Genomic DNA, 11,928 nt, shown 5'->3' with positions numbered 1-11,928 from the left:
ATCCGTGGGCCCCATTTTCGCGAGCGGCATGTGGGGGCCGGGGCCGGCGCTGGGGGAGGCCGCGCCCATCCGACCCTCCCGGGCCAGCAAGCTCCGGAACAGCTCGCGGTCCTCCTGTTGGACCTGCATCATGGCCTGGAAGCGATGGTCATGGTCGGCTCGCAGATCCAGCAGGGTATTTATTATACAACTTAAAAGAAAAACAGAAAATAAAGTCGCGCCACATGCGCACCCGTTTAAACGTCTTTTCCTCTCTGTGTAACGCCCGTCTGCTTTGAGGCTTCCCCAGCTTGCCTCCGCTCGGATTCCCCACGAGTCCTCAGCTCTCCCGCTCTTCTCTGGTTGTCGTGTGGCTTAAGTACCGGTTCCCCACGCCAATCACTGCAATGAGACCCAGCTGTTAACAGTTTCTCACCTGAACCACTTACCACCGCTCGTCTCTTCATTCGCTCTCCCGTTGCAGACTTCGCTAAACCACGCCACCGCCGCCACACCCGAACATTATCAGGAAGGCTATTCCAGAGTTTGGGAGCCAAATGTGAAAAAGCTTTACCTCCTTAAGTGGACTTTCCGGGTGTATCCTTTATAGTTCCAGTGCTAAATCCACTCATTTTTGTTTCTTATTTAGTAGGATTTACAGTATTTTGATTGAATTATGGTTCTTAATGTAATGTCTTGGAACGTCAACAGTTTAAATGGCACCACTTAGAGAAGCAAATGTTTTGATTTTTTTAAGATCTAAACAGGTTTCCGTTGCATTAATACAAGAATCTCACTTCAAAACGTGATGAAAAAAACTAAATTAAGTGCATTTAGCTTAAAACAAGTACAATTATCTGCCGGGGGGTAAGTAAAATATTCTTAAAACAAGAGTATTTTACTTACCCCATTGGCAGATAATTTTACTTGTTTTAAGCAAAAGGCACTTAATTTAGTTTTTTTAACCCTTGAAAACAAGACTAAAAATCTTAAGTCATTTAGCTTATCTAGTAAAAGTATCTTGATTTAAGAATTGTAAGATATTTTGACTAGAAACCAGACAAAAATACTAAATAAACCATTTTTTGCAGTGTGGTAACATAGGACCAAGACTGAACAATAAAGCATGGCACAAACCCACTTATGTAGGTCTAAACACAGGTGTCTCACATCAGGCTTAAAATTCCCTCTCTGATGCCAATCGTGTTTCTCAGTGGCCAGTCCTGATGAAGGTTAGTGTCTTATGCACTTGCCGAGTAGCAACTTTCAAGCATTGCAACATGTCAAAATTTTACTCAAGTGCAGCACACATGAAGTTGTCAACATTATGTTAAACAAATCACTTAAATAATCACAAAATATCTTTGCAGAAAAGATGCAAAAACTACAACTACATATTGTACAAATTTGCCTTATACATATTGTGTTCAGAAATTATGAGGAAACTTATTAAGTCAAGGTAATCCAAATAAAAAACTGACAAAGTTTAACACCAGTACATTTTTATTAATTATAAATGTTCTTTAAAAACAACAGCAGCTTTCAGGCTGTCACCATGTTGCAAACATGAAATATCAGACATACAGTGGTAGTTCTTTACAGGTTTTTTAATCGATTGGGTTGTTTTTTTCTGTGTAAACATTGATGTGTTTGACTGTTGCGCTCGCGTCTCTTGCAGTGTCTCATGCATGAAACGCCATTCAAAAAACACTTTACTCAAGCATAGGCTTGGCCGTGGGGACTTGACTCTCTTTCCCTTTTCCGTTACCTGCTGTAGGACGGATAGGACCCCATGGTGGGTGAGACTGGCCAAATTCAATGGCTTTATCTAGTGTATGATCAGTTTCCCTCAGTAGCCACTCTTTCATTCTAGGATCTGATATGCTGAAAACTATCACGTCATTTTCAGTTAGTCCAAATTGCTTACATTTCTGTCACATTTCTTTAACAAGTTTGTTAATTCAAACTGATTCTTAATTGCCATGTGTCCAGAATTGATAGCGCTCAAAAACAAAATTTTTCTTGGGGCTATAATTCTCTGTGAATGCTATATAATAATCTCTGCCATTGTCAGGTTTTCTGGATCTCTAAATGTTATCTGCAGTGTATTATACACATCCAAGGCTTCCTCACCAACCTTGTGTAGGAGAATATCAAATTTTGACAGTCTCCTCTTTGTCATCTGATCCAGTTGCCGTCATGTACAAATTGAACCACTGTTTACACCTGTGCCAGTTCTCACTCATATTGCCCATCAGCAAAAGAGATGATGGAGGTGTGTAATGCTCCATTTTGTCCGCTCCTGTGCTTTAATGCACATTATATGTCTGTTTTTTATTTTGTGCTATGTTTAGCTGTTGTTCTCTTCTCTTTTTCCTTAGCTGGCGCTGTTCCAAATACAACTTCTTAGCTCATATGCTGCTGTAGGTGCTGACAGCCTCCCAGCGACTTCCACAAGTTGACCCCATGCTAATTGATCAGTGGATAGGGTCTTGGCATCTACGTGTGTGAGATGACGATTCTTAAGGCTGTCTTCTACTTGTTTCATCCAGGTCTTCTTCTGCGCATGGCAGTGTGCCTTCCCTGTTGGTGGTTGTTGGAGCCAAAGTGGTTTGTATGGCAGTCAAGCAATGTCCATTAGACACACCTTGCCAAACCACTGTAAGCGTCTTTTCCATATCACCTCTTCATTTGTGGAATGGTTGCCACATTGTTGACATACAGTTTCATTTCGGAGCTAGTCAAGCCGGGATACACCAAAGATTTGCCTGAGGCATTGAATTTGAAAGGTCTTCTATTACTCACTGTGCCACAGAATTAGTCTTCTTCAACTGCCGATCTTTCTACCTTTTCTCACAAAACGAAGAAACCCATATCTTCTGACACAATGTTATTTTATTCCAATTATTAAACATGCTCTCTTAAACACACTAAGTTTCTCAATACTTTTTTTGCAGTTTAATTTCTTTTACTGACTGGAATGATGGGCACTCTTAACACATTTGTACATGATTTAGTAAAAAAAAAATTTGTCCTTAAATATATGAGTTTCAAACTTGTTAATTTTGGAACTCAAAAAAAAAAAAAAACACATACAGCTTTACTTTAGTTACAATATATTTTATTACATGTTTAATGTCATATTTTTTTTTAATGTCAGAAACTCCTGAAGCTTGTCAGTCTTTGGAGGAATCGATAATATTCATGATATTCAAGTTCATTTGTCATTGTGTTTTATTATTTATGCATAAAAACAATCACACACATACACACAGATCTTACTTTCTATATGAGGTTTTATAGCACACATTTATTCTCACTGTTATTTCAGTGACAAAAGTTCAGCTGCAGTATTAATGTCATGAAGAGACTAACATCTCACTGCAGGGGTTAAAGCAAAAAAAAAAAAAAAAAAAAAAATCCTGAGCCTGAACTTTTTTCCAGGGACAGTGACAACTTTAACATTTGAAAGGATACTATGGCAAAGTTATTGCTTTCTTTATTCAAACTGGTTTTATTTTTCATGAATATATGGTTAACCTGAAGTATGAAAGCTGTATTATACACCTGGAAAATAATGAGCTATATTACCACTAATCAACATTAGGGATGTGACAACACTCTTAGCTTACGAGAGGGGACAAAATACTTGGTTCACTAGAACGTTACAATATTTGTCTTTTAATTACAAAAAGTAAAACAATGCATATGTATTTAAAAATATTTTAACTAATCTAGGGCTGTAACTAATTATGATTTAGGTAATAAAGTAATCTACTGATTATTTTGAAACTAGGTAATCTGGTATTTTAAGCAGCACAAACACACCTAAGTGAAAATCAGGCTTTAGTATGTCTACTTATATATAAACTAATGATGAGGCAATAATAATTGGCTTAAAAAAAAAAAAAAACCAAGAAAGTACATGACTGCATTGAACAACACTGTTAAAATACATAAGATGGTTATGTTCATTTTATGTTTAGGCAGATTACATTAAATACATTATGTATTATATCTATTCCCTGCAGAGGGAGCCAACGGCCTGTTGACATTTCACTTTAGAGCATGATTAAATGATGTTTAAATCTATTACTTTTTTATATTTGGCCACATCAGGGTTCAAGACAACAAAAAATTAAGTAAGGAGCCATTGGCTCCTATAAGTAAAAAACTTTGCCAAATAGTTTTTTTTAGGTGCAGAATTAACATGGTTTATTTTATTAATATAATATTAATATTTACATTTAAACATTTCAATCATACTGTCATGTGTTTATGTCAAATTTAATCTTCAGCTTATCTGTATTTCAATCCATCTTGTAGATGACCTGGGAACCAAATGTGTTTTCCAACTTGAAATATACAGTCACAATTGTTCATTATCTATATCAATATCACAAACCATAAGCATCACTTGGCCACTAAGTGTAGTTTGCATCCTCAATACATCCTGGAAATGTTGTACGGTAATACACTCTTAAAAATAAAAGTGCTTCACGATGGCATAGAAGAAACTTTTTGTCTAAATGGTTTCATAAAGAACCTTTAACATCTGAAGAATCTATATTCCACACTGAAAAAAATGTTATGTTGAATTTACTTAATTTTATTACGTCAAGGGGTTGCACGAAATAAATTTATCTAAATCTAGATAAATTTTTTAAGTTGAGTGAACTTATATAATATAAGTTGAGTTTACTTATATTTTATAAATTGGTTGTACTTATATTTTATACATTGAGTTTATTAATCTCTTTCAGTAGTTTCAGATTAATTATATTCATAATTTTAGCTAAACTTATTTGAGTAGAATTTACTCAAATTAATTGTGCAACCAAACCAATTTAATCGTTTAATTTCTACATATTAAAATTAATTTTAATCCAATATTTTTTTTAATCTATTGTATCTTTCATTAATTTTCAGACAAATTAAGCAAACCCAATATTTTCAACTCTAACTTTATTTTTCTTATCCAAGAGATTTTTGCTCTTCCAAACAAGAGTGCCTGTAATATAACTCAGTATTCACCATTCTCAGAGAACTCGGTACATGGTACACCACACACAATGACGGTAACAATCAGTGAATAGTGTTTGAGTATAAATGGGTCATTTTGAGTAGAAAATTAACTTCAGGGGTCACAAAAATTAATGTCACTAAAAGTAACATCAAAAGCAACCATAAAACTGTGTAAATACAACTCGAAAACTGTGAAAAATGTAACATTTTTTTTACTCATGCCCCAGTGCATGATGGGAAATACACTGAAAAAAATGATTCATTGAATTTACTAAAAAAATTAATTAAATATACCTAAAATAAATGGATTGCAACCACTTACCATAAATTTTTTTAGTAAATTCAATTAATCATACCATCATAATCATAATTCGTTTAAAACTAATTAATAAGTATTAATTAAAATCAAAAAACTAAATTTAAATGGATTAAACTAGCAAAATTGAATTACGCTTAATTTAATTGGGGCCATAATCATTTTTTTCAGTGCACAAAAGGTTCTTTGGGGCGAAAGAAGGTTCTTCAGATAATAAAAAGTTGAGAAAGAGATGGTTCTTTAAAGAGCCTTTGACTGAATGTTTCTTTGTGGAACCAAAAATGTTTCTGTGATCAACCTTTTGAGCACCTTTATTTTTAAGAGTGTATGTCTATCACACTTTCAGAATTTTTCTTAATTAGTAAAATTCTATTTTATAGGAAGAACTGAATCATAAACAACAGGTAAAATAAAATAATATAAATATACATAAATAAAGCAAAATGCACCTCTATATAGTTATTTTTCTAGCTGCCTGTTGAGCTTATTAACACTGAATGGTTATTCTGAAGTAAATGTTTACTACGTTGCAATGTTCACAAGCAATATACGTTTTCCGCAGTTTGAAAAGCTGAATGAGCTTTTACATGAGACATTTCAGTAAGTTTACTGTAGGCGCTCCTACAAAATAGCCTAACTTCTGATGTTAATTCATGTTCATTATGTAGGATAATCTAGTAAAGAGAAAGATCACTTGCTGCTCGAACTGAGACGCTAAAGCGACCACGTCTGCCGCATTAAAGAGTGCCAAAACTGTAGCTATTTATTGTTAAAATTTCATTAGGAATTTGGAATCATTTTAAAAGCTGATACTTTGTTTATTAGAAAGTAATAAATCACAAAGGTTTTTGTGATTACTGGACGACAAGTGTACTTCAAATATTATGAAGTTCACGCATTAACAGAACACAGCATGGACTAAAACCTTGTTAAGAAGAAGGCATATTTGTAATGATTATAAATTACTGTTTTATTGTGAATTGTTAATGATATTGCCAATATCCACAGTTGACAGCTTTTCCTGTTAATCTAAATAAACCACGTAACATATATAGGTCTAATAAAGGTGTATCAATGCACATTTTCCGCCAGGCCAGTCCTGTGTAAACTACAGCACGTAAAGTTTTTTATTTTTTTGAGATGGCGGAGCTCAAGAGAACAGTGCAAGTCTGAAGTAGCTGCTCACTTAAATGACTTTGCTCAAACTTGATGTCAGTGCCCTTAACAATGTTATAATGGACTATTTCACATCCAGAAATGAAGGATCGGATGATGATGTTACTAAAAGGATCAGTCCGATGACAGTTTTTTATATGCACAGGTGCGTGAACAGTTGCACTGCGATCACTTTTCTAAATGTAAACTTGACGGTACAGTATTCCTGCTGTCTAAACATTCAAGGGGTGATCAAAAGTTCAGAGTCTATGCCCATGATAAACAATGGGAAACTGTCCTCTTTAGGGTAACGGTAGTCTGTTTGTGTAGTGATGCAGTATAGCGCTCCTGACAGATAGCTCTCGTTAAACCCGTGAAGTGAAAGTGAAACCCGTCTCACTTTAAACCCACTTTTCTCAATATTCCATTCCTGAAAATCATAGTTATCAGCCAACTTCTATAGCCATATGTTCAAGCTATAGACAAAAACTGAGATGGGACTGAGATTTGAACCCAGCTTTCACATGGTATCAAAACCTAAAAAAGGTAAAATGGTGCAGGAGAACTTTAAGCCCTGTCACTGTTACTGATTTATCACACAGCTCAGAGCATTTTGGGTAGAATCTCTTGTCAGTCTGTTCTGATTCATCAAAACAGTTTCCCTGATGATCCATAATAAAGCCTAAACCCAGGATAGAGCATCTGAGTGAATGTGGTCTGGACTGTGATGAGGCTCATTGTATCAGAGACGCTGTAGAAGGAAAGAGTTCCTGCACTGTGATCCACATACACTCCTAATTTTTGCTGATGGACTTTACACGGAGACGAGTCTCTATGTTATTGTGTCTGATTGACTAACCAGAGGGAGAACAGATCAAACTCCAGGACTAAACATTACATCCAAACACACTCTCATTACCCCGAACAGGCAACTGAACACAAGAACAGAGATATGTAGAACAACAACAACAATCACTACAGCTGTTTGTGTGTGTGTGTGTGTGTGTGTCTGTAGACCAATCGGCAACCTTCCGCTCTCTCTTATGAAGCCAACACGGAAGTAAATAAAACTGCAATTCATTATTCATTCATATTTCGACAAATGTTTCTTTGTGAACTATCCTTGTCACTGTGTTTTGTTTTAAAGGGCTGCACAAATAATCGAATGCGATTGTCATGCACATCATGAAAATAAAGCTGGTTTCGGAATCAGTGGTAAATCTCCATCATGCGCTTTCAGATCACCTCGCGCTCTCTCTCGTGAAGCCAATAAGGAAGAGACTAAAACTGCAATTCATCGACTGGGCGCTTGAGGCTGGCTGCAGAAGAGAGTCAGTCCCATATACTCCCCATGTTAAAATGCCCAACTTTACAGCAGAAAAAAACATTTTTACTACCTGGTTCAAAAAATCATTTTGGTCTATATTGCTAATTTTGCCCTTAATGACAACTTTGAGGGGGGTGAATTTTTTTAAACTCATCCGTTTAAATTATATTAAGCCTTAAAGTTCTGCATAATTAAGGGCGTGGCCACTTGAGTGACATGTGGATTGCCGCTGCTGACACTGCCGTCGTGCTAGGTGGGCGTGGCTTCAGCAATCAGCTCCCGCCTTTTTGCCCATTTTCGATTATCCGGGAGAGTCGCGAGGTGATACGCTGCCAAGATGGCGACGGCCCACTCTGCACACTTTAGCTTCAAAACCGCTGTTGAGGAGTCTATGGGTGACGTCACGGACACTACGTCCATATTTTTTTACAGTCTATGTTTCCTACACAGAGGAGTAGTTCAATGTCAAGCTACGCAAAAGAAACAAAACAAAAAAAAACAAGAAACCAAGAAACCAAAGAAATTATTCTGCAATAAAGACAGCTGTTTGTGTAGCAAATTATGCTTTTGTGTAATAAGTGCTACTTCATCTGATAGCACTTGAAAATTCCACATTTAATAACATGGTTTTACTCCAAACTCATTTCATAACGTCAGTCTAGTGGTCTCATTGGTCCCTGCAGTGGACGACTGGATACGGATACATATATTCATGTGTCGCTACTCAAACCGGTCCACCCGGATGCTGACCCTAACAGTGAGACTCAGGAACTGCCACCGCTGCTGGACTTTGATAGATTGCCAGCCTACAAGGTCAATGAGCTATTGGACTCCAGAAGGAGAGGGGGTCAGCCGATCGACCAGCGCCATGACTAAGGGGACTTCCAAGCCGAGTGCCAGGAGGCACTCATAGGGAGGGGGATTCTGTAATGCCACACCAGCAGAGGGAGCCCTCGCCTGAGTACTGAATGTTCACCGCTCGTTCTGCTTCTACTGTCACTTCCTGTTTGACACTATTTAAGTCAGCGTGTTCCCACATTGCAAAGTATTGCCAGTTTACCTGCCTTACCAAGCATTTTCCCATTGATTATTCTGACTGCTGTTTGTGTATGATCACGTTCTTGCTTCTTGGATTGCCCCATTGGATTTATAGCCTGATTGGACTGATGTTTGTGTTTGACCCATTCGCCTAACTACTCGTCTCTGCCTATTGGATTCCCCTTGTGTAAGATCGGACTGCCATTACAGTGCTGACTCGCTGCCTGTCCCCAATAAACTCCTGCAAATGGATTGTTATACTGCCTCAGCCTACTCTTACAATTTTGCATGACTCACGGTGTAATGATATTGTTTAATGTTAATGGTAACATGATATGCAGAATAAACAAATAAAATACAATATTTGAAAGTAAGTGTTTTATGTAGACTTATTTCCATTTTAAGGTGATTTATTTATATATTTGTTTATGGTTTCATTATAATTAAATTAATTAATAGCTTTTCACAATAATTTCTTAAAATTCTGTCAATATTCAGAATGGGAGTAGATGGATGTTTTTGTCCAACAGTCCAAAAGTAGTCAAATAATGCGCGCACATCCATAATACAATGAGCTTCAGACGCCTCCGGGAGGTGAACAAATGCCTCTTGAAGCGAATCAATGCATTTTTGTCAGAAAAATATCCACGTTTAAAATGTTATGACATTTCTACCTCACTTCCCCTGATTGTCATATGTGCAAGATGTTCTGGGCAGATGTCGTAGGACGTGTGTATTTTGCATGCACTTCTGAGATATGCTAGTCTCACAAATATGTTTACAGGAGCAAAGGAAACAAAGTTTACTTATTTTATCAAAGGAAAACCAGTCTCTTCTTGGCTTATAACGAAATCCTCTGACATTTTTCTTTACAAATCATCATTTTGTGCTTTCTAATTTGTGACTGGTGTTTTGTTTTGCAGTCTCTTCTCAACGCTTCTGCATTCATCATTAAGGCGCATGTGCAATACGTACTTCATATGTCATCCCCTACAAACGGCTTGGACGTATGACAGTCAGCGGAAGTGAGATAAAAAGGTTTATTACACATTAATTATGGATATTGTTCTTACAAAAACGCATTAATTACCTACAGGAGGCCTTTATTCACCCCCAAAGGCATGTGAGGCACATATTATGGATGTGCACTCTTTATTTGACTACTTTTGGACTGTTGAACGAAAACACCCATATACTCCCATTCTAACGCTTGTAAGTTGAGTAAAACATTGGCTAATTTTCATTTTTGGGTGAACTAACCCTTTAAGGTGCTAGACCAAGGTGTCCAAACTCTGTCCTGGAGGGCTGGTGTCCTGCAGAGTGTGGCGGTGTAAAGAAAATCTGCACTTTCTGTGCCCATATCAGGAGGAAAACACTCTTAAGCGGAAATTATAAAAAGGAAGAAGTGAATCCTTCTTCCCCCTGCAGGAGTACCACCACAACGGCAGCAGACTAGTGATCAGCATGATTTGGTATTTGCTGAGAACCATATGGAGTCTTCAAGACGGACTTATAGACAGTCTTGCAGGTTGAGTGTTTTAGACTATTGAGTCAAATGAACAGTATTTGCTATCAAGCAGGCTGAATGTTTGACAAGCAGAGCGAGTCTTGAAGTCATTCAGCTGAGCAGACTGGGTTTTTCAGACAGAGAATTATACATGAAGGGTGCTTACTGCTAGTACATATTAGCACCTGTTAGTGCCTAAAGTGTCATATTAGTAATGAATCTCACATGAAGAGAAATAATGATCCTGTGTATGCATTCATTTTACAGAGATTTAAGTAAATGTGTAAAAATGGGAAGTGAAGTGCAGATGTATGTATGAAATAAGTAAGAGATTCATCACTTATTATAGGAGGAGTTGAGTGCTTAAACACTAGCTAGACTGACCTTTCACTGCATAGTTCAGTCTAATAAAATGCATTTACAATGATCGCAAAATTCAAGATATGGGGCAGAAAATGTGTGTGTGTGGGTGTGTATATATATAGTTTAATATAGTTAATCAACATCACAAATGTGATAACAGAGCCAAAATGGAAACTATGGGAGGAAAATATGTGTAGAACATTCAGTTATGTCAGCCGAGTCAAAACAAGACTTCAGAAAAACTGTGTGTGTGGTGCTCAAATAGTACTCTGGTAAGACAATCAGTCTTGAGGCAGCAGGAAGTTTCAGCGCACACAGAGAGGCCAGACTGAATGTCAAGCATTGCATGTGCGAGAAGTTGTCTACTTGAGCAGCAGCCACCGTATCTTCAGCGTTCCCTGTTATGAACACAGTGTTTGAGAGATGACACTCTTGTACAGTACAACAAATGGTCTGCTGCTTTCATAAAAGGCCCTCAGCACGTGTTTTCAGCTGCCAGTTTTCACAAATGTATGCTTGGTGTAATAAAGCATTGCATGCAAACAAAATGTGTGTGAAAAATTGTGCAAAACTACTAGTATAAGTTTGAATAAAAATGTTATGATTAGGCAGTATATACGTATTAAAACAACCAAGTTGTTCATGCAATACTTTTTTTTTCCATTGTGTGACTTCTTGGAGTCAGATTCTTCACTAAAGACTATTTGCCAGTAGTAAACAAGTACATGCAGAGAGTACATAGAGAATGAATATCTGATCGACTATATGCATTAAACCTTACTAGGTGTTTATAAAAAAATAAAAATACCTTCCCAACTTTACCAGTGAGGTTGTAATTTTCTAAAAGCTTTATGTTTATGAGACACTGACAGGTGTAGGGCTAAGACCTGAAGTGAACTCTGACCAAACTAAACATTGCAGTTTTGTCTTAGTAGTTCCTAATATTTTAACACAAGATTGGGCAACATTGTAATATCAGTTTCGCAAAGAAATAAACTCTGTTGTCCTCTACTTTATTATTTTTGTTATTTTCTATGCATGTTAGTGATTTTAGAGAGCCGTTTGTAAACGGGACTTTTATTTTGTTTTTGTGGTGTGACGTCATTCGCCTGCGCTCCTGCATCTGTTGTGATTCGGATGAAGACAGGTTTGTGTTTTCAAGCATTTGAAGAGCTCAGTCTATCTTGATGTTTTCACAATAACTGTATAATGAATTAG

At 36.9% G+C, this 11,928-nt stretch overlaps 1 protein-coding gene and 1 long non-coding RNA gene across 2 annotated transcripts in view; both read left to right on the top strand.

Annotated features, from left to right (window-relative positions):
* Positions 1–1,152: 1,152 nt before the first annotated feature.
* LOC113067624 (uncharacterized) lies at positions 1,153–2,909 on the top strand. Its single transcript, XR_003279420.1, has 2 exons — positions 1,153–2,254; positions 2,361–2,909. It is a non-coding gene; the product is annotated as an uncharacterized LOC113067624 (long non-coding RNA).
* Positions 2,910–11,811: 8,902 nt separating this feature from the next.
* Positions 11,812–11,928, top strand: part of LOC113066531 (gastrula zinc finger protein XlCGF57.1-like) — a 1,043,158-nt gene continuing 1,043,041 nt past the window's right edge. Inside the window, exon 1 of the mRNA XM_026238413.1 lies at positions 11,812–11,857. Within this exon, the coding sequence (XP_026094198.1) occupies positions 11,848–11,857 (10 nt within the window). The 5' untranslated portion in view covers positions 11,812–11,847. The remainder of the gene's footprint in view (positions 11,858–11,928) is intronic.

Source organism: Carassius auratus, chromosome 4 (genome assembly GCF_003368295.1).
Source record: "Carassius auratus strain Wakin chromosome 4, ASM336829v1, whole genome shotgun sequence".
In the NCBI taxonomy this organism is placed as follows: domain Eukaryota; kingdom Metazoa; phylum Chordata; class Actinopteri; order Cypriniformes; family Cyprinidae; genus Carassius; species Carassius auratus.
Note: the sequence above shows the minus strand (reverse complement) of the source record. Positions and strands in the feature narration are given on the sequence as shown.